This window comes from Mustela putorius, unplaced genomic scaffold, assembly GCF_011764305.1.
Source record: "Mustela putorius furo isolate JIRA1106 unplaced genomic scaffold, ASM1176430v1.1 tig00003962_pilon_pilon_pilon, whole genome shotgun sequence".
Taxonomy (NCBI): Eukaryota; Metazoa; Chordata; class Mammalia; order Carnivora; family Mustelidae; genus Mustela; species Mustela putorius.
Window position 1 is genome coordinate 24,490,056 of NW_025422106.1, and position 22,388 is coordinate 24,512,443.

The window sequence follows — 22,388 nt, forward strand, 5'->3', positions numbered from 1 at the left end:
GCCTTTGACGGGCTCATTCAGGAGACTGGACACAGCTGAACAAAGAATCTCTGAGACTGAGGATTATCTCAATAGAAACTGCCAAAAGTGAAATGCAAAGAAAAAAGGCATAGGAAAATAAAAAACAGCAACAAAAAAACCGTAACAGAATATCCAGGAACTGTGGGACAACTACAAAATGTGTAAAATATGTGTGATTGGAATACCAAAAGGAAAAGAAAGGCACAGAAAAAATATTTGAAACAATAATGACTGAGAATTTCCCTCAAATTAATGTCAGATACCAAATCACAAATTCAGGAAACTAAGAGATCACTGAGAAGGCAAAATGCCAAAAAAAAATTATACCTAAGGCACATGATTTTCAAAATATGGAAAAATCAAACATAAACAATCCTGAAGGAGCCAGAGGGGGAAAGCTACATTATTTATAGAGGAACAAAGGAAAGAATTATATCAAATTTCTCTTAAGAAACCATGGGGCTCCAGGGTGGCTCAATCAGTTAAGCATCTGCCTTTGGCTCATATCATGATCCCAGGCTCCCGAGATGAAGTCCCACATCGGCTCCTTGTTCAGTGGGGAGTCTGCTTCTTCCGCTGCCTGCTGCTCCCCCTGCTTGTTCATTCTCTCTGACAAATAAATAAAATCTTTTAAAAAAAAAATGCAAGCAAGAATAGAGTGCAGTGGGGAGCCTGGGTGGCTCAGTGGGTTAAAGCCTCTGTCTTCAGCTCCGGTCATGATCCCAGGGTCCTGAGATCGAGCCCTGCATTGGGCTCTCTGCTTAGCAGAGAGCCTGCTTCCTCCTCTCTCTCTGCCTGCCTCTCTGCCTACTAGTAATCTCTGCTTGTCAAATAATAAATAAATAAATAATCTTAAAAAAAAAAAAAGAATAGAGTGCAGTGAAATGTTTAATATGTTAAGAGGAAAAAAATCCAACCAACCTAGAATTCTATACCCTGCAAAACTGATCTTCAAAAGCAAAGGCAAAATAAGACTTCCTCAAACAGAAATTGAAGTAATTTGCTGCCAGTTCCTTCTCTAGAGAACTTCTCTTGATATTTACAAGACCTTACAAGAAGGAAAGTGGTATCGGGTCAGAAACTTAGACGTTTACCAAAAAAAGAAAGAAAAAAGAAAAGAAAGAAAAGAAAAACGAAATCTTGCCATTTCCAACAACATGGACGGAACTAGAGGGTATTATGTTAAGTGAAATAAGTCAATCAGGGGCGCCTGGGTGGCTCAGTGGATTAAGCCGCTGCCTTCGGCTCAGGTCATGATCTCAGGGTCCTGGGATCGAGTCCCGCATCGGGCTCTCTGCTCAGCAGGGACCCTGCTTCCCTCTATTTCCCTCTCTGCCTGCCTCTCCATCTGTTTGTGATCTCTCTCTGTCAAATAAATAAATAAATAAAATCTTAAAAAAAAAAAAAAGAAAGAAAAAAGTCAACCAGAGAAAGATAATTATATGATCTCACTGATATGAGGAAATTTAAGAAACAAGACAAAGGATCGTAGGGGAAGGGAGGAAAAAACAAAACAAGACGAACCCATAGAGGGAGACAAACCGTAAGAGACTCTCAATCTCAGGAAACAAACTGAAGATCGTTGGAATGGAGTGGGGGGCAGAGGGATGGGGTGGCTGGGTGACAGTAGGGAGGTTATGTGCTATGGTGAGTGCTGTGAAATGTGTAAGACTGATGAATCAAAGATCTGTACCCCTAAAACAAATAATACATTATATGTTAATTTAAAAAAATGAAGAACAAGGGAGAAGAAATAAGTGAACATAAAAAAAATAAAATATAAACTTTATTTTTTCAAAAAAATATTTTAAAAATCTATTTACTTAAGTTATTTACTTACTTGAGAGAGCAAGAGAGCGAGCACACATGAGCATGAGGGAGAGGGGCAGGGGTAGAAGCAGACTCTCTGCTGAGTGGGGCTTGATCCCAGAATCTCAGGATCATGACCTGAGCTAAGGCAGACACTAAACTGGCTGGGCCACCCAGAACTCCCAAAACACTTTTTTTTTTCATTATTTTTCAAAACTTTAAAAATTCTTAATTAATAGGTAACTGTTTGTTAAAGATAACAATACCAACAATGTATTTGATTATGTATGCTTATAAATATATATGTATAAATGAATGACAGCAAAGATATAAGAAACATGAATTTTTGTATTTATACCAGTTTTATCAAGATATAGCATATGTAGTAAAATTCTCTAATTTTAAGTATATAATTCAATGAGTTTTGACAAATGTGTACATTACCACTTCCACAATCAAGATAGAAAACATTTACAACACCCTATAAATTTTCCCAGTGCCCTGCAGCATTCTTTCCTCCCCCTACCCCAGCCTCTAGTGACCACTGGTCATTCTATCTTAATAGTTTTGCCTGTTCCAGACTTATATAAATGCACTCAAACAGAATATTTTTGTGTCTGGCTTTGTACTGTAAATACACTGGCAGTTTCATATGGTTCCAACTTAATACATTAAGTAATATAAATAAAAATCTCATTGTTTATACAAGTATGAGAAATACTAGTATATTGCTACAGAAATAGTTTGCACTAACCAATATTTTGTTTTCTTTGTTTGTGGATTCAAGCAGGTGACTGCCCCATTTTTGTTTAGTCACAAATAACTGTTTTATCTAAACTACTTTAAACAACCCTGGGTAATTTTACTTTGAGCATAATCAATTTCATTTGGTAGTTTTAAAATGCCTGATACAGGGCGCCTGGGTGGCTCAGTGGGTTAAGCCGCTGCCTTCAGCTCAGGTCATGATCTCAGAGTCCTGGGATCGAGTCCCGCATCGGGCTGTCTGCTCAGCAGAGAGCCTGCTTCCCTCTCTCTCTCTCTGCCTGCCTCTCCATCTACTTGTGATTTCTCTCTGTCAAATAAACAAATAAAATCTTTAAAAAAATAAAATAAAATAAAAAAAAAAATAAAATGCCTGATACAAAAACAATACGCTCCCTTTAAGACCAGAGTATATTAACAGAGAAATCATTAACCAGGAATTCAAAGCCTTTGGCATATTAGGAACAAGGAAGAAAGAAGAAATTAAGAGCAATTAGTGTTCACACAGTAACAGTATACAATACGTTAACACCTCTCCTTTAAAATCAGCATTCCTGGGACGCCTGGGTGGCTCAGTTGGTTAAGCAGCTGCCTTTGGCTCAGGTCATGATCCCAGGGTCCTGGGAACAAGTCCCACATCGGGCTCCTTGCCCGGCGGGGAGCCTGCTTCTCCCTCTGCCTCTGCTGTCACTCTGCCTGCCTGTGCGCACGCTCTCTCTCTCTCTGGCAAATAAATAAATAAATAAATAAATCTTAAAAAATAAAAAAAGATAAAATAAATAAAATCAGCATTCCTGAACAGACTAGATCAGAATCACCAGAAGCCAAGAAATAGCCCAAAACAGAGACAAAAGAAAGGTAGTATACATTTCCTCAGGAAATGAAAGAAAGTATTTATAAAAGTAAGTTTTCTAACAGTTAAATATGTCCTTGGTAGTTAATAATAACTTGGGAAAGTTCACGTTTCTTTTAACCCTTGTTGTAAGCTGAATACTGCATTGTGAGTCTTTTAAGATTTAATCTCATTAGTAACTTTTCTGCAGCATTTATATTTCTTAAAGGAAAAGCAGAAGTAACAGGGTGTATTAAAATTGAGTTGACTTCACTTCCAAAAAATGCCTACCCATTAGGTCCAAGCAACTCTCAACAGACATCTTGTGACAACTAATCAAAATGCAAGTAGGAAAAAAATGAACAAAAGGAAGATCTAGTTACCCGGGAGACTCTGAACCCATTATACTATTTTAATGATGAAAGTAGCACTCTACTCATTACAGCATTTATTAATTCCTCTGAGACAGCAGCTTTCAAGAAAAATTATTTTGAAATAATTTCAAGTGTACAGAAGAGTTACAAGATTAGTACAAATGATTCCAGTATAGTCTTCACCCTGATTCTTCAATCAACAGTTTCCTCCATTTGTTTGCTCTAGTTTTTTTTTTTTTTTTAAGATTTATTTGATAGAGAGAGCACAATCAGGAGAGCAGCAGGGGGTGGGGGTGCGGGGAGAGGGAGAAGCAGACTCCCTGCGGAGCAGAGTGCCCAATATGGGGCTCTCGATCCCAGGGCTCTGGGATCATGACCTGAGCCGAAGGCAGATGCTCAAGTGAGCGACCCAGGTGCCCCACTGTGTTTTTTAAAACCATGTGAGACTTAGCTACAGACCTCATGCATGTCCCTTTCACCCTAAGTATTTTGGCATGTACATTTTAAAAACAACGACATTCTCCTTCAAAATCACAGAACAATTATGAAACAATTATGAAATCACAGAACATTTAACACTCACAGAGTACCATTTATTATCGAGAATACAGTCCATTTTCAAATTTCACCAATTACTCCAATAATGTCCTTCATGGCAATTTTCTCCCCTGATGCAAGATCCAATCTAAGATCCTGCATTTCATTTATGTGTCAAATCTCTTTAGTCTCCTTCAATCTGGAACAGTTCCTCACTAAGCCTTTTTTTTTTTTTTTAACTTCCATGACCTTTATATTTCTGAAGAAATATTTTACAAAACTCCTCCAAGTTCGTTTGTCTTTAAGCTTCCTCAGAGTTACGCTGAAGCAATACACGCTGGGCATAAAGAAGAGAGCACTACAGTGTCCTTCTGGGTGCTGTGGATCAGAAAATGATCACTTGCTTGAGGTGGGATCCTCCAGACTTCTCTACTGTAAAGTTACCCTATTTCTTTGTGATAATAAGTCATCTGTGGGGAGATACTCTGAAACTATTAACATCCTGGTCCTTCTCAAATTTTCCACTATTAATCTTTTAGTAATCAGTTATTATAATAATGATGGCAAAATGGTGATTTTTCTAACTTTATTAGTTTTTCTACATGTATTAGTTAGCATTCTATTGTAACAAAGAACTTTTCCTCTCTCCTCTTTGCTTATTTTATTTAAAGGCTTAAAACCCATTATTGCCATTATTTATTATGAAATCATATTGTCCCAGATTTGGCTGGAGCTGGCTCCTATATCCTTTTTTTTTTAAAAGATTATTTATTTATTTGATAGACAAAGATCACAAGTAGGCAGAGAGGCAGGCAGGGAGAGAGAGAGAAGGGAAAGCAGGCTCCCTGCTAAGGAGAGAGCTTGATGCAGGGTTCGATCCCAAGACCCTGAGATCATGACCTGAGCTGAAGGCAGAGGCTTTAGCCCACTGAGCCACCCAGGAGCCCCCTATATCCTTTTGATGTCATATTTTGAGCACTTGCTTATCCTTTGGTCTTGTAAGACATTCCAGGCTCTTAAGCTTATCCGTATCCAGCACTGGAATCACCCATTTCTCCAAAGGGCCTAGTTCTTTTTAGTGGGGATTGGTTATTTTATTTTATTTTATTTTATTATTTTTTTTTAGATTTTACTTATTTATTTGACAGACAGATCACAAGTAGGCAGAGAGGCCGGCAGAGAGAGATGGGGGTGGGGGGCGGGGGGCGCAGGCTCCCGGCTGAGCAGAGAGCCCAATGCTGGGCTCAATCCCAGTACCCTGGGATCGTGACCTGAGCCAAATTTAACCCGCTGAGCCACCAAGGCGACCTGTTATTTTAGTTTTTAAAAAGACTATGTATTTATTTGAGAGAGAGAGAGAGAGAGAGCGCGTACATGTTTGTGCATGTGGGCATGAGCAGTGGGGAGGGGCAGAGAGAGAAGCAGGCTCCCCACTGAGCAAAGAGCCCGATGTAGGGCTGATCCTAGGACCCTGAGATCATGACCTGAGCTGAAGGCAGACATTTAACCAACTGAGCCAAGCACACGCCCCAGGATTGGTTATTTTAAAATACCAAACTTTAAACTGAAGTGTAATATAGAAAAATAAATAAAAGCAGAGCTTTGCAATTTAAGTGGCTATGAGCACAGTTCAAAAACTTCTCTAGTTGTAGAACTTAACATTTTGCTGCCTCTACCAATTTATCAGAATAAATACCCCTAGACATGTAGCAGAGCAGCCCTAATGTCCACCCAATCTCAAAATTGAGTATTTAAACTACCATAAATTACAAATCTGTGCAGCTAAAAAAAATAGTTTATTCCATGTTTTTCTTTTAATATTTTTATTTACTTGTCAGAAAGAGAGAATGAGAGTATGAGCACAAGCAGGGAGAGCAGCAGGCAAAGGGAGAAGCAGGCTCCCTGCTGAGCAAGGGGCCTATGGGGCTCAATCCCAGGAACTGGGACCATGACTTGAGTCAAAAGCAGATGCTGAATGACTGAGCCACCATGGCATGCCTCTATCTTTGTCTTAAAAAGCAGTTTTAATTATTCACACATTTTTACAAGAAACACTGTAAGAAGATTCTTCAAGGTAGTGGGGCCAGCACTTTTCATTCTTTGGCATTCCTTTGTATTTAAAAATTTTTAAACATTTTATTTATTTATTTGAGGAAGTGCATGAGCGTGGGAATGGGCAGAGGGATAGGGAGAAGCAGACTCCCGACCGAGCATGAAGCCCAGCACAGGGCTTGATGTGGGGTTGATGCCAGGATGCTGAGACCATGACCTGAGTCAAAGGTAGACACTTAACCAACTGAGCCACACAGGAGCCCCTGGGTATTCTTTTTTGTAATTGCTTGATGAACTAAAAACACATGCCCTTTTTATGGTAACAACTCTCTTTTGACCATTTAAAGCAGAACTAACCAGTGACTACCTACTATAGGTGGATATGCCATAAAAACTGATACAGATAACATGAGCAACCAGATTCAACCTTTTCTCCCTAAGACCTCAGAGCAGTCACCAATCAATGATACTCTGCCACTTCAAACTTGAAAGGGAATTAAACTATGATACCTAAATTAAGGTGATGAAAAGTACATAACCTAATTACTTAAAAAAATAAATAAAGGAGCCCCTTATCCTTCAAGCTACTTATTCTTCATCATCCTACTTTAGTAGGAAGGAAACAATCAAAACCACCATCTGCCTCCTGTGCACCTCACAATTAAGAAATACTCTTTTAGGGGCACTTGGGTGGCTTAGTGGGTTAAAGCTTCTGCCTTCAGTTCAGATCATGATCCTGGGTCCTGGGACCGAGCCCCGCATTAGGCTCTCTGCTCAGCGGGGAGCCTGCTTCCTCCTCTCTCCAGGCCTGCCTCTCTGCCTACTTATGATCTCTGTCAAATAAATAAATAAATAAATATCTTTTAAAGAAAAAGAAAGAAATACTCTTTTAGGTTTAAATTGAGAAAAAAGCTCTTCTACCTGGAGAAGAGACTCATATACTATCTATTCCCCAATACATTTCTACCTTCTTTATCTGTGTAGTGAGCTGGTTCACTGGAGCAATGGGTGCATTTCTTTCTAATGACAACCAAAAAACACTTTTATTGATTTGCAACCCTGGGTTGGTCCCAATCAACGATGAAACCAGGGGCGCCTGGGTGGCTCAGTGGGTTAAAGCCTCTGCCTTCGGCTCAGGTCATAATCCCAGGACCCTGGGATCGAGCCCCGCATCAGGCTCTCTGCTCAGCAGGGAGCCTGCTTCCTCCTCTCTCTCTCTCTCTCTCTGCCTACTTGTGATCTCTGTCTGTCAAAAAAAAAATAAAAAAAATTTAAAAAAAAAAAAGTTTAAAAAAAAGATGAAACCAGAGGTCAAAGACAGCCATCCACAACAATAGACTCATTAGATTTATCTGTGGCAGTTTAGTAACAAATGAGACAATGAAAAAAAGAATATAATGCCCAATAATAAGGAATTACTTAATTATGGACTGTTGCCAAGCTGTTTAAAATTACCACATACCATTAACCACAAGGAAACAAAGGAATTAAAAAAGTGAAATTAAAAACAAAAGCAGAACACAAAACTACTGGTATTCATGATTACAACCATATGAATGAAAAAAGCAGAAACTGGCAGGAAATGCACCCAAATTAAGCTAACAGTTGTGTCAATGTGCTGAGATCAATGTTTTCTCCATTTTCTAATTTTCTTTAAGTGTGATTATTTTAAGAGATTAAAATTATAAAGGCCTCTGGGTGGCTCAGTCAACTGTGTCCAACTCTTGGTTTCGGCTCAGATCATGATCTTGGGGTTGGGAGACTGAGCCCCATGTCAGGCTCCATATTCAGCAGAGAGTCTGCTTGAGAGATTGTCTCTCTCCCTTCGTCCTTCCCACTACTTGTGCACACTCTCTAAAATCAATCAACCAATCTTTTTGGGTTTTTTTAAAGATTTTTTAAAATTTATTCGACACAGAGAGATCATAAGTTAGCAGAGAGGAAGGCAGAGAGAAAGGGGGAAGCAATCTCTCCGCCGAGCAGAAAGCCCAATGTGGAACTCGATCCCAGGACCCTGAGATCATGACCTGAGCTGAAGGCAGAGGCTCAACCCACTGAGCCACCCAGGCAACCTGACCAATCAATCTTTTTTTAAAAAAAGGAAAGAAATATTATGTAATTTCTCTTCATTTCTGAACAACTGTAAGAGGTATTATCCCAACCTCATAGACAAGAAAAATCAAGTGGCTTACCCTTTTATAAAGGCAAGTCAAAATTTATAGTAAAATGGAGCCTTTCCACTGAAGAAATGATTAAAAGCTCAGTTATAAAATTTATAATTATTCCCTGAAAGTACTACTTATAGTACCCCATAACTCTACTAGCACCTACTTTAAAAAAGGAAAAGGGGAGGGATGCCTGGGTGGCTCAGTTGGTTAAGTGTTTGCCTTTGGCTCAGGTCGTGAACTTGGGATCCTGGCATCGAGCCCTGCAGTGGGTTCCCTGCTCAGCAAGGAGCCTGTTTCTCCCTTCTCCCTCAACCCATGCTAGTGCTCTCTCTCAAATAAATATAATCTTAAAAATAAAAAAATAAACAAGAGGAGAAGGGGAGCTCTTTATTAAAACAACAAAGTACTTCTAACATCCTTTCAACACATGGACCATAGCATGTAAATCTACTGAATTCCTAGGAGAGTCAAGAGTTGAGATGACCCTATTTGATATTCATCATATCAAATATGTGTTCATTTAGTTCTATAACCACCCTATGAGGTGTCAGGTAACTATTATGAAGTAGCTATTATTATCCCATTTTACTGATAAGAAAACAAAATTTAAGTCCAAGAATCACATTCAAAAGGCACAGATTATTCAATTTATTGCCCATCACCAAATATGTAGAGTATATACAAACCCAAGTAATATTTACCATCTGATAGAGGAGTAGGGATCAGAAAGAAATAAGCAAAAAGAGGAAAAATGGTGAAATCTGTATTAAGTTAGAACTTTGCCAGATACAGATCTCTGGTTCCTGGAAAAATCATAAAATAACTGTAATAAAGGGCATCAGCTACAGACCTAATAACCAATGACAAGACTGGAATTCAGACCATGAGGAGTATGACCAAGACTGCTAATCTTTTTTTTTTTTTAAAGATTTTATTTATTTATTTGACAGAGAGAGATCACAAGCAGGCAGAGAGACAGGCAGAGAGAGAGAGAAGAGGAAGCAGGCTCTCCACTGAGCAGAGAGCCCGACTCGGGGCTCAATCCCAGGACCCCAGGATCACCGCCCACGCCGAAGGCAGAGGCTTTAACCCATGGAGCCACCCGGACGCCCCATCTGCTGATCTATTTAGAAGCTTTGATGAGTGAGTCTCTAAAAAAGAAAATGCTGGGGTGCCTGGGTGGCTCAGTCAGTTGAGCATCTGCCTTCGGCTCAGGTCATGGTCCTGGGGTCCTGGAACTGAGCCCTGCATCAGGCTCTCTGCTCGGTGGAAAGTCTGTTTCTTCTTCTCCCTCTGCCTGCTGTTCGGCCTACTTGTACCCTCTCTCTCTCTGTCAAGTAAGTAAAAAATAAATAAGTGAAGAGAGAAGAAAATGCTATGAAGTAAGCTCAAGTCACAGGCACAAAACATGAACGGCAGGATGACAAACATTCCTGCCTGCCACTCTGCCTTGTTGTGCGCTCGCGCTTGCATGCTCCCGCTCTCTCTCTCTCTCTCTCTCTCTCTGACAAATAAATAAATAAATAAAATCGTTTAAAAAAAAAAAAAACATACTGCAGGTGCTGCTGAGTGTCACTTAGGTGCGCCATGAATTGTAACAGGGAGATAAGGCATCCCAAGTGCCATCACTGAGATCAGTCCAACAAATTTAACTGATTTTATCCCATGTTACAAATTCTACTTAGTTATTTCACTTTTTCAGTAATAATAATAAAAAAAAATCTAGAGGGATAAGCAACTGATGGTAGGGTTAAAATACTTTTTAGTCCCTTATTCAGAGCTTCAAAATATAAGCATACCTGATTTTATTGTGCCTTTTTACAGATCTTTTTTTTTTTTTTTTAAACATACTGAAATTTGCGGCAATCCTGCTATGAGCTACTCTACTGACACCATTTTTCCAATAGCTGTTGCTCACTTTGTGTCTCTGTGTCACATTTTGGTAATTCTCCTAGTATTTTAAACATTTTCATTAGTATAGTATTTGTTATGATGATCTGTGATGGTACTGTTATAATTATTTTGGGTATCATGAATCACCTATGTGAGATGATGAACTTGATCAATGAATGTTACGTGTGTGATTTTATGATTTTATTTGTTTATTAGAGAGAGAGAGAGAGAGAACAAGAGAGAGCACAAGCAGGGGGAGGGGAAGGGAGAGCAGGCTCCTTACTAAGCAGGGAACCCCATTTCAGGCTTGATTCCAGGACCCTGATATTGTAGCCCAATCTGAAGGCAGACACCCAACATATTGAACAGCCACTGAAGCACCCCTGCTGTGTGTGTTCTGACTGCCCTATCAACCAGCTGTTTCCACATTTCTTTCCCTCTCTTCCTTATTCCCTGAGACACTACTGTATTGAAATTAGAGCAATTAACAACCCTACAATGGCCTCTAAGTGTTCAAGTAAAAGGAAGGTTCATGTCTCTCAATAGCCAAGACAGGCCCAAACTTAGGGTTCTTGTGACTGTTAGCCAACTTATGAATACAAATTAAGTTTGTGAAGGAAATTAGAAGTGCTACGCCAGTGGACACATGAATGATAAGAAAGGAAAATGGTTTTACTGCTGATATAGAGAAAGTTTTAGTGGTTTGGATAGATGGTAACACCAGCTGCAACATTCTCTTAAACCAAGGCTAATCCAGAGCTAGGCCCCATTTCTCTTCAACTCTATTCAAAGTTGAGAAAGGTGAGGAAGCTGTAGAAGAAAAGCCTGAAGGTAGCAGAGGTTCATTCACAAAGTTTTAAGGAGAGAAGCTATTTTTATAACATAAAAATGCAAGGGCTGATGCAGAAGCCACAGCAAGTTCTACTGAAGATCTAGCTCAGATCACTAATGAAGGTGACTCCATTAAACAATAGATTTTTCATGTAGATGAAACAACCTTATATTGAAACAAGCTGTCATCTAGGGCTTTCATAGTTAGAGAGCTTCAAAGGACAGGATGATTCTCTTGTTAGGGGCCAACGCAGCTGGTGATTTAAACGGAAGCCAATGCTCATGGTTCCGAATAGTCAGAAAAATCATAGGGCCGGTAAGAATCATGCTAAATTTGGGGCACTTGGGTGGCTCAGTGGATTAAAGCATCTGCCTTCGGCTTGGGTCGTGATCCCGGGGTCCTGGGATTGAGCCCCGAGTCAGGCTCTCTGCTCAGCGGGGAGCCTGCTTCCTCCTCTCTTTCTCTGCCTGCCTCTCTGCCTACTTGTGATCTCTATCAAATAAATAACTAAAATCTTTAAAGAAAAAAAAAAAGAATTATGCTAAATTTACCCTGCTAGAGCTCCATAAATGGAACAAAGCCTGGGTGATAACACAATGTTTACAACATAGTTTACTGAATATTTTAAGCCTAAAGCTGAGATCTAGTGCTCAGAAAAAGATTCCTTCCAAAATACTGCTACTCAGTGACAATGCACCTTATAACCCAAGAGCCCTGATGGAGACCATGATGAGATAAATGTTGTTTTTATGCCTGCTAACACAACATCCACTCTGCAACCCATGGGTCAAGCAGTAATTTTGACTTTCAAATCTTGTATTTAAGAAATTCTTCTTTTCAGGGACGCCTGGGTGGCTCAGTTGGTTGGACGACTGCCTTTGGCTCAGGTCATGATCCCGGAGTCCTGCGATCGAGTCTGGCATCAGGCTCCCAGCTCCATGGGGAGTCTGCTTCGCTCTCTGACCTTCTCCTCGCTCATGCTCTCTCTCACTGTCTCTCTCTCAAATAAATAAATAAAATCTTAAAAAAAAAAAAAAGAAAGAAAGAAACTCTTTTCATAACCCTCTAGCCGTCACAGACAGTGATTCTTCTCATGGATTTGGACAAAGTATACTATCTGAGTATCTTCTAGAAAGGATTCAGCATTCTAGTTCCATTAAGAACATCTGGGATTCACAGGAAGAAGTCAAAATAACAACATTAACAAAAGTTTAGAAATAAAGCTGATTCCATCCTGCATGTATGACTTTTGGGGATTTAAGACATTAGTGGAGGAAGAAACCACAGATGTGGTGGAAATAGCAAGAGAACCAGAATTAGAAGTAGAACATGAAGACGTGACTCAGTTGCTACAATCTCGTGATAAAACCTGAATGGATGAGAAGATGCTTCTTGTGGATGAGCAAAGAAAGTGGTTTCTTGAGCTAGAATCTATTCCTGGTGAAAATTAAGACTGTTGAAAGAAAATTAAGACTGTTTAAAGAAACTGCCCCATATCAGGCTCTGGTCAGGAGGGAGTATACTTCCCACCTTCCACCCCACCTACCTCTCCTGCCTACTTGAAATCTCTATCAAACACACAAATAAAATCTTAAAAAAAAAAAAAAAAAAAAAGAAGGGTCACCTGGGTGGCTCACTTGGTTAAACAGCTGCCTTCAGCTCAAGTCATGATCCCAGCGTCCTGGGATCGAGTCCCACATCGGGCTCTCTGCTTGGCAGGGAGCCTACTTCTCCCTCTGCTTCAGCCTGCCACTCTGTCTGCCTGTGCTCGCTCATGCTCTCTCTCCCTCTCTCTCTGACAAATAAATAAATAAAATCTTTTTTTTTTTTTAAAGATTTTATTTATTTATTTGACAGAGATCACAAGTAGGCAGAGAGGCAGGCAGAGAGAGAGGGAAGCAGGCTCCCTGCTGAGCAGAGAGCCCGATGCGGGGCTCGATCCCAGGACCCTGAGATCATGACCCGAGCCGAAGGCAGCAGCCCAAACCACTGAGCCACTCAGGCGCCCCATATTATTCAAACTCTTCTTGATGCTCAGTGTAACTTAAGTCACTTTCTTCTTCATACCCTAATAAGTCTTTAAAGAAATCAATTTAAAGCAGAAATTTATTGGGGGGCCTGGGTGGCTCAGTGGGTTAAAGCCTCTGCCTTTGGCTCAGGTCATGATCCCAGGGTCCTGGGATTGAGCCCCACATCGGGCTCTCTGCTCAGCAGGGAGCCTGCTTCCTCCTCTCTGCCTGCCTCTCTGCCTGCTTGTGATCTCTGTCTGTAAAATAAATAAAATCTTAAAAAAAAAAAAAAGCAGAAATTTATTAACCTTTGGCTTCAACAATGTGTAAATCTTCTGAAAGGCAGACCACCCAATAATCCAGTTGCTTTCCACAAATGTACAAACTGACATTTAACAAATTAGGATATTCATTGCCTTGGAATTGGCCTTTAAGTAAAATAAGCAGCTTTAAACACATAAAAATTCAAAAGAAAAGAAGTCTTCTTTATTTGGCAATTTCACTGGGCTTATACAAAAAAGAACAGAAATTTAGGGTCTTATCTGATATATTTGCACACCGGTGTTCACAGCAACATTATTCACAACAGCCAAAAGGGGAAAGCAACCGTACTATCCATCAATAGATAGATGAATAAACACAATGTGGTATACAGATACAATGGAATATTATTATTCAACCTTAAAAAGGAAGGAAATTGTGTTGCATGTTATAACATGGATGAACACCGAGGACACTATGCTAACTGAAGAACCCAGTCAAAAAGGTCAAACACTATAAAAAGTCCCTAGAATAATCAAATTCACAGAGACACACAGAATGTTTTTTGCCAGACATTGGGGTAAAAGGGAGGAATGAGGGATTGCTGTTTAATGTGTAGAGTTTAAGTTTTATAAGAGTTCTGGGGATTAGGTGCCTAACAATACAAATGTACTTAACACTACTAACTGTATACTTTAAAATGTATAATTTTGGGGCACCTGGGTGGCTCAGTGGGTTAAAGCCTCTGCTTTCGGCTCAGGTCATGATCCCAGGGTCCTGGGATCGAGGCCTGCATCGGGCTCTCTGCTCAGTGGGGAGCCTGCTTCCTCCTCTCTCTCTGCCTGCCTCTCTGTCTACCTGTGATCTGTCAAATAAATAAATAAAATCTTTAAAATGTATAATTTGATGTGAAAACTATAAATTTCATGTTATTTTATTACAATTAAAAAAAAAAATCTTCTCTATGTCCCCAAACAATCCTAGGGTTAAAAACCCTTTTACCTTTCAACTATCACATTATCCATCATTTTCAACAACACTTGGCAGGGTGAGAAATCACGCATGACAAATAGCACTTTTCAAGTGCCTAATGCTGCTTAATGACAGGTGTGTTGTCCGAAATAATTAGCTTTTAAAAAGCAATAACCTTAACTCTCCTCTGGAACTGGTTAGTGATCTCAGTTTCCCTTCATTAAGTTCTTGACAGCTCAATGTCCTCACATCTGTCATTGTTTGGAAAACTAATTCCAAGAACATAAATTGCATCAAGGATTAGGCAACAAATTTATTCTGGTCGATGGGACAGATCTGAAGCCATCTGTTTTCTAATCAAAAACCATATTTGAATCAGTTTTGTTCCATCATGGTACCATGCCAATGGGAGCAATACAATCATACAGTATTTTCCTCCTTTCTATCCAGGAATACAAGAAACACAAATCAATTAAAAGCCTAAGAGTATCCTCAGAAACAGGGTTTTTACAGCCTGTGGAATCTGCAACCTTTTCCACTTTTATCTGTTTATTCTTCAGACTACTGTGATTACATTTCCTCTAAGTGACATGGTTTATTTTAGAATTACACAGGAAGAAAACAGTCCCGTGTTGTAATAACTAACTTACCTTAATCTTTTTTTAAGTTGTAAACTGTCATGGATGATCCTTTTAACAAACTCTAATTCACCTCCTTCTGCCATGATTTCTGTGATACCTCCTGTATTTACGGAACTAGGTGGAGGTCTCCGGGGATTTCGGGAGTTTACTCCCTGCACAAAAACAACGACATCTGGTGAAAAATTTGTACACTTTGACTCTAATCTAGTTCTAAGTAAGAATGATTAGATGTAATTTAGTTTCCAAATATTATGCTAAATCTAGGATTTAAAAATCATATAGCCATTGCAATATTATATTTTAAGCAACTGCATTCCTACTAATATTCCTCCCCAGGATCCTTTTCACCTTCCATCTTTGTGATTTAATATATAAAAACTTCACCATTTTTATGTAACCTAATATGTCATTTTTTAATGTTCTGTCTTTGTATTATTCACAGAAAATATTGTACCCGAAGATTATAAAAATATTTACTTGTGTTTTCTTCTAGTACTCTTAAGGTTTCACTTTTTAAAATTAAATATTTAATCCCCTCCTACCTCAAATCATATTAAAAAATTAACTAAAAAAGAGCAAAGATCTAGATAAAAAAGTTAAAATCATGATTATTTTCAAAAACACAGGAGTAAATCTTTCTGACCTTGAATTACACAATGGTTTCTTTCTTTTTTTTTTTTTTTTTAAAGATTTTATTTATTTATTTGACAGAGAGAGAGACCACAAGTAGGCAGAGAGGCAGGCAGAGAGTGGGGGTGGGGGAGAAGCAGGCTCCCCACTGAGCAGAGAACCTGATGTGGGGCTCGATCCCAGGACACTGGGATCATGACCTAAGCTGACGGGAGAGGCTTTAACCCACTGAGCCACCCAGGCGCCCCTAGGTTTCTTAGAGAATGGTTTCCTTTTTTTTTTTTTTTTAAAGATTTTATTTATTTATTTGAAATATATATAGAGAGAGAAATCACAAGTAGGCAGAGAGGCAGACAGAGAAAGGGAGAAGCGGACTCCCCGCTGAGCAGAGAGAGCCCGATGCAGGCCTCAATCCCAGGACCCTGAGATCATGACCTGAGCCAAAGGCAGAGGCTTAACCCACTGAGCCACCAAGGCGCCCCTTAGAGAATGGTTTCTTAGAGAAACTGTACTCCTTGAAATTTAACTTTTAGGCTGTGAAGGATAGCAAGAAAAGTGAAAAGATGAGGTGTCTGGGTGAGTCAGTGGGTTAAGCACCTGCCTTCAGACCAGGTCACGATCCCAGGGTCCTGGGATTGAGCCCTGAGTCAGCCTTCTTCTCCCTCTTCTCCCTCTCCTTCTGATCAACTCCCCCACAACCCCCCATGCTTGTGCTCTCGCTATCACTCTCTCTCGCAAATAAATAAATTAAAAAAAAAAAAAAGTGAAAAGACAACCCACAGGAGAAAATATTTGCAAATAATAAATCTAATAAGGGACTTGTGTCTAGAATACATAAAGAATTCTTACAATAATAATAAAGAGAAAAATAATCCAATTTTTAAATGGGTAAAGGATTTCTTGAAAGAAGATACAAAAATTGCCAATAAGCACATAAAAAGATGTTCAATATAATTAAACATCAGAAAAATAAACATCTAAACCAAGATGAGATACCACTTCAGACCCACTAGGATGGCTATAATCAAGACGACATATAACAACAAGTGTTGACAAGCATGTGGAAAAACTGGAAACTGGAACCCTCATACACTGCTGCCAGTGGAATGAAAAATGATGCACCCACTTTGGAAAACAGTATGGCAGTTCCTCAAACAACTGAACAGAGTGACCATTTGACCCAATAATTCCACTCCTAGGTATATACCAGGGAGGCATGTCTACATAAACATCTGTATACAAATGCTCTCATTAGCATTATTCATAATAGCCAAAAAGTAAAGTAACCGAAACATCCATCAATGAATGAATGGATAAGAAAATGTGGTATTTCTATACAATGGCATATTATCTGGCAATAAAAAGAAACTAAGTACTGATACATGCTACAGTATGGATGAACCTTAGTAAAAAAAGACCACATATTGTATGATTCCATTTACATGAAATGTCCAAACAGGCGAATCCATAAAGACAGAAAGTAGACTGGTGCTTACCTAGGACATTAGGAGCTGTGGGAAACAGAGTAACTGCTAATGGCGATGCGGGCCGGGAAGGGGAGTGATGAAAATGATCTAAAATGGATTGTGATGGGGTGCCCAGGTGGCTCAGTGGGTTGAAGCCTCTGCCTTCGGCTCAGGTCATGATTCCAGGGTCCTGGGGTCGAGCCCCACATCGGGCTCTCTGCTCAGCGGGAAGCCTGCTTCCTTCTCTCTCTCTGCCTGCCTCTCTGCCTACTTGTGATCTCTCTCTGTCAAATAAATAAAATGTTTAAAAAAAAAAATAAAATGGATTGTGATGATAGTTGCACGACTCTTTGAATATACTAAGAATAATTACATTCTACCCTTTAAGTGGGTGAATTGTACGGCATGTGACTCAATAAAAGTGAAACGAAAAGGAATGTATTTCTTCATCTGGATTCTGGTTCCACAGGAGGGCTCACTTTGTTAAATCCAATTTACACTTATGGCACAGGTACTTTTATACATCTATCTTCATATATACATAAACTACACTGCTGCTGGATTTCTCAGATGTTTAAGCCAATAAATTTCCTTTATTAAGTCAATATGAACTGAGTCCTCAGGTGCTTGATACCAGAAGCATCCTGATGTAGCTTCCAAAATAAAGGTTATTCTTTGCTCTTATCTTTGCAAACATCAACAACTTAAATAGTCAATTATCTCTCTTTTTTAAAAAAGATTTTGTTTATTTATTTGAGAAAAAGGACAAGCAGGGGGAGTAGCAGAGGGAGAAGGAGAAGCAGGTTCCTCACTGAGCAGGGAGACTAATGTGGGGCTCGATCCCAGGATCCTGGGATCATGACCTGAGCCAAAGACAGAGGTTTAACCGACTGGAACCCAGGCACCCCTATAAACAGTCATTTGTCTTAAAGCAGAAGGTACTTTACCTTGGCTTCCAACTGATTGGCAAAAAAGGGAGGGTTGCACATGCAAAAATCATAGATTATCTCAGATTCTTCTTTAAGAGCATCCATCAAGAGTGTCTTCTGTGGTACTTTTACCACTAGGAGAAAAAACAGGAACTGTTAACTACTATTAAAGCTGTGGTAGTTTTCAAGTATGACCACAGATTCTGTGACACTAATTCCTTCAATAGGTGGAGTTTAATTTCCCTCTCCTTGATACAGGCTGTACTCAGTGACTCACTTTTACTGAACAGACTGAATATGAAGTGTAAGGATGTCACTTCTGAGGCTAGGTCATAAAAGAAGAGTGGCTTCTTCCTTATCCTATTTCATTAATTACTTGCACTAAGAGAAGCCAGCTGACACACTCTAAGGTTGCTCATATAGCCTAGAGGAGAGATCCATGTGAATGACTCAAGCTTCTTACCTATGGCCAAGTTGTATGAACCATTCTGGAAGTTGTATGAACCATTCTGGAAGCAAATCAATCCCTCAGATGACTGCAGACTCACCAAACTGAACCAGAACCACCCAAGTAGGCTATCTATCAGTTCACACAATCTATGAGATAATTACTTGTTTAAAGTTGCTAGATTTTGGAGTAATTTGTAACACAGAAATGGAGAACTGAAAAACACATAAACAATGTTAGCATCTCCCCTTATAATGATATGCTTAACACTAGTAAGAGAAGCCTAGATCTTCCATAAAGAGACATCAATTCTCTTTAATTAAAAAAAAAAAAAAAAAGAAAAAAATGAACAGATCTTCAAATATACAGTAAGCACAAAATTAAAAGTAACTAGTCACTAAGGGGACTTGATTGTCTGTGGCATAGTTCCATGTACTGAAATAAAAAAGATGGTATACTTTAATCAACAGCAGGGTTTCCCTTATAAAATCTTGGTGACAGGGCACCTGGGGGGCTCAGTCGGTTAACTATCTGACTCTTGGTTTCAGCTCAGGTCATGATTCCAGGGTAGGGAGAATGAGCCCCACACTAGTTCCCCACTCAGCGGGGAGTCAGCTTCTCTCCCTCTCCCTCTGCCCCTCCCTCCGCTCATACTCTCTCTCTCTCTAAAATTTAAAAAAATACAATCTTGGTGACTAGGTTACTTCATATACAGTTGCTTTCCATTATTTGTGGTAGTTATGTTCTATAAAGTCACCATGAACACTGAATTGGAACCAATGGCTCCTAAGAGAAATGGTAAGGTTAGGTAACTGTCAGCCTCTGGTCAAACATTCTCCACAACTGATCAATATGTAATTTTACTTTAGGTGTATTTCTACTTATTTATTTATAACACCTCATTTAATATACACCGCTAATTCATTAATACCAAAATGATGGCCCACAATACTAGATCATGTCTGAATGAAGCTTATCTAACACATGTATTTTCCCTATAAGGTTTGTCACATTCTTCATATTTTGAAGGAACACCTACTAGATAGCACTTAAGCACTATGTGTAGGGGCCATTTTAAACAGCAAAATCATCAAGAAAAAGCACAAAAATGCAAAAAAAGTGACATCAAATTGACTATGACAAGGACACTTGCTTACAATAGAGAGCTAAAACAAAAGGGCAGAGGAGCATCACCTTGTTCAATTTCAGCTGAGACCATGTGTGTTGGAGGACTCAAATTTTTTGCCACTCTGTACATGCCTATAAATGACCATAAAAGTACCTCAAGTATTGATTTTGGGGTTAAACATAACCCCAACCAGGCAAATTCACAAATACAGAATCCACAAATTATGAGGAGTGACTGTATTTACCAACCGTATTTCCTTCTGAGTTAAGCTACAAACCACATAGTGTAGTATTTTTTTTTTCTGTTCTACTTGTTTCATTTATTTTCTTTCTTCCAAGATTTTACTTAAATTCAAGTTACAACTAACATGTAAGTGTAGAATTAGTTTCAGGAGTAGAATTTAATGATTCATCACACTTACATGTAACACCCAGTGCTCATAATATCCAGGGCCCTCCTTAATCCCCATCACCTATTTAGCCCATCCCCCACCGAACTCCCCTCCAGCAACCCTCAGTTTGTTTTATATTGTTAGAGGAGTCTCTTATGGTTTGCCTCCTCTTCTATTTTATATTATTTTATTTTTCCTTCCATAATGTGCCATATTTTTTTAAATTACCAAAGTCTGTATATTAAAGCAAAAAATGAAATGTATTCAATTATAACGATAGATTAATAAACACTGCTTGAAAGGGATATTTATTCTGTAGAGCTAACCTTTTATAAGATCAGATAAATTATTCTGTTCCACATTTTTCTTTGCATAGTTGAAGCACATGTCATCTACTTCTGTTGCAAGGAAATACCAGCCATTTAATGTTGTTCCAAGTAAAGGATAGATGCAGGATGCTCCAGTACCTAGTAAAACAAAAATATAAAACATTTTACCCACACCAGAGGGAGATGTGAGAAGAACAAGGAAAACACCATTCTTCCTTCTTAGAATTCTTAAAACCTCGTCTGGTACCTGATTACATACATACTACAGCTGCTGGGTTCTCTAATCATTTCACGTATGGCAGTCTTACCTCCTAACTGGATTCAAATTTCTTAGAGGACAAAAACTTTGCTATCCTCTTCTTTTATATGTTGTATGTAAAATGAAGTGTGCAAAACTAGCTGGTGATCAAGGACTACAGGACTAATTAACCAAAAATTACCAAAACAAGTTTACTTTAGAAAATTTTTCATTTTAAAATCTCACACAAAATTCAATCTTCTTAAATTGAAATCAAAGCTTAAAATAGATCAATGTATATCCCATTCCCCAAAAGCAGAAAAAAATACAGAAGGGTATAAAATTGTTAGGATTATTTAAATGACCAATTCCGGGACGCCTGGGTGGCTCAGTTGGTTAAGCAGCTGCCTTCGGCTCAGGTCATGATCCCAGCGTCCTGGGATCGAGTCCCACATCGGGCTCCTTGCTCAGCAGGGAGCCTGCTTCTCCCTCTGCCTCTGCCTGCCATTCTGTCTGCCTGTGCTCACTCTCTCCCCCTCTCTCTCTCTGATAAATAAATAAAATCTTTAAAAAAAAAAAAAAAAAAAAAAAAAATTTTAAATGACCAATTCCCCCACATATCCCCACATATCTATAAACTGTTACTTAAAGGAAACCAGAAGTTCAAAACAAAACTAAACTAAACTAAAAACAACAACAACAACAACAGAAACAACTAAAGAGCGAATTCATTTCTTAGATGTGATGACATGGAAGACATCTGCTCCAGATCTAAAACATCAATCACTGGCTTGCCCCACCATAGTTTCAAGGGAGACATTCAAAGGCAAATGTTCCAGGCAAAAATCACTCTTTGACAACTAGGGTTTGGTCCTACTTGTATATAGATCCCCCAACCATGGACTGGACTATATACTAACAACAAATAACTACGTTTATGACCACTGACTAATCTTGGCCAATTAAGATCCAAAGAGAAGAAAAGTCAGTGATTCTCCTAAAGGCCTGGAGTAGTCAGCACCTACCACCCACTCCAGGCCTGCCTTCCCATACCACATCTCAGTGCCACTCTAGTCTTCTAAGGATTTGGCAAGAAGAGATGAGGTCTAGAGATACATACTCCTCACCCAAAGGAAACCCGGGGTCATCATACTGCTTCTTCATCAAGTATTCTGAACAGACTGATAAGAGACAGGACAGTGACAGCCCTATGACAGTCACCATGATTGTTATACTTCCCATCATGTTTACTTATAGCATCCTGGCTCTGAGGCTACTGGGCAAACACCTCCTTGGGGATATATGAGGCAGTGAAGGAACGGGTGAAAAGGGAACTCAAGCTCCTCTCAGAGGCCACAATTATTTAGTCCCTGCTTGCCATTCTGATAAGCCAAAGTCATTCGAAGTCATTCAGAGGAAGAAAGAAGCTCTGTAGGAAAAAATATCTGGACCGGATACCAGGCCCTTGATTCTCATACAACTGCCTTTCTTTTCATACTTCAAATCATTTAAGGGCGCCTGGGTGGCTCAGTGGGTTAGGCCGCTTCCTTCGGCTCAGGTCATGATCTCAGGGTCCTGGGATCAAGCCTGGCATCGGGCTCTCTGCTCAGCAGGGAACCTGCTTCCCTCTATCTCTCTGTGCCTGCCTCTCCATCTACTTGTGAT

The 22,388-nt window shown here is 39.4% G+C and overlaps 1 protein-coding gene across 1 annotated transcript in view; it reads right to left on the reverse strand.

Moving 5' to 3' along the window:
- METTL16 (methyltransferase 16, N6-methyladenosine) overlaps positions 1 to 22,388 on the reverse strand; it is a 77,718-nt gene that overhangs the window by 21,481 nt on the left and 33,849 nt on the right. The window contains exons 4-6 of the mRNA XM_004746832.3: positions 20,483 to 20,623; positions 18,207 to 18,322; positions 15,173 to 15,315 (exon numbers count right to left, since the gene is read on the reverse strand). Of these exons, the coding sequence (XP_004746889.1) occupies positions 15,173 to 15,315; positions 18,207 to 18,322; positions 20,483 to 20,623 (400 nt within the window). The remainder of the gene's footprint in view (positions 1 to 15,172; positions 15,316 to 18,206; positions 18,323 to 20,482; positions 20,624 to 22,388) is intronic.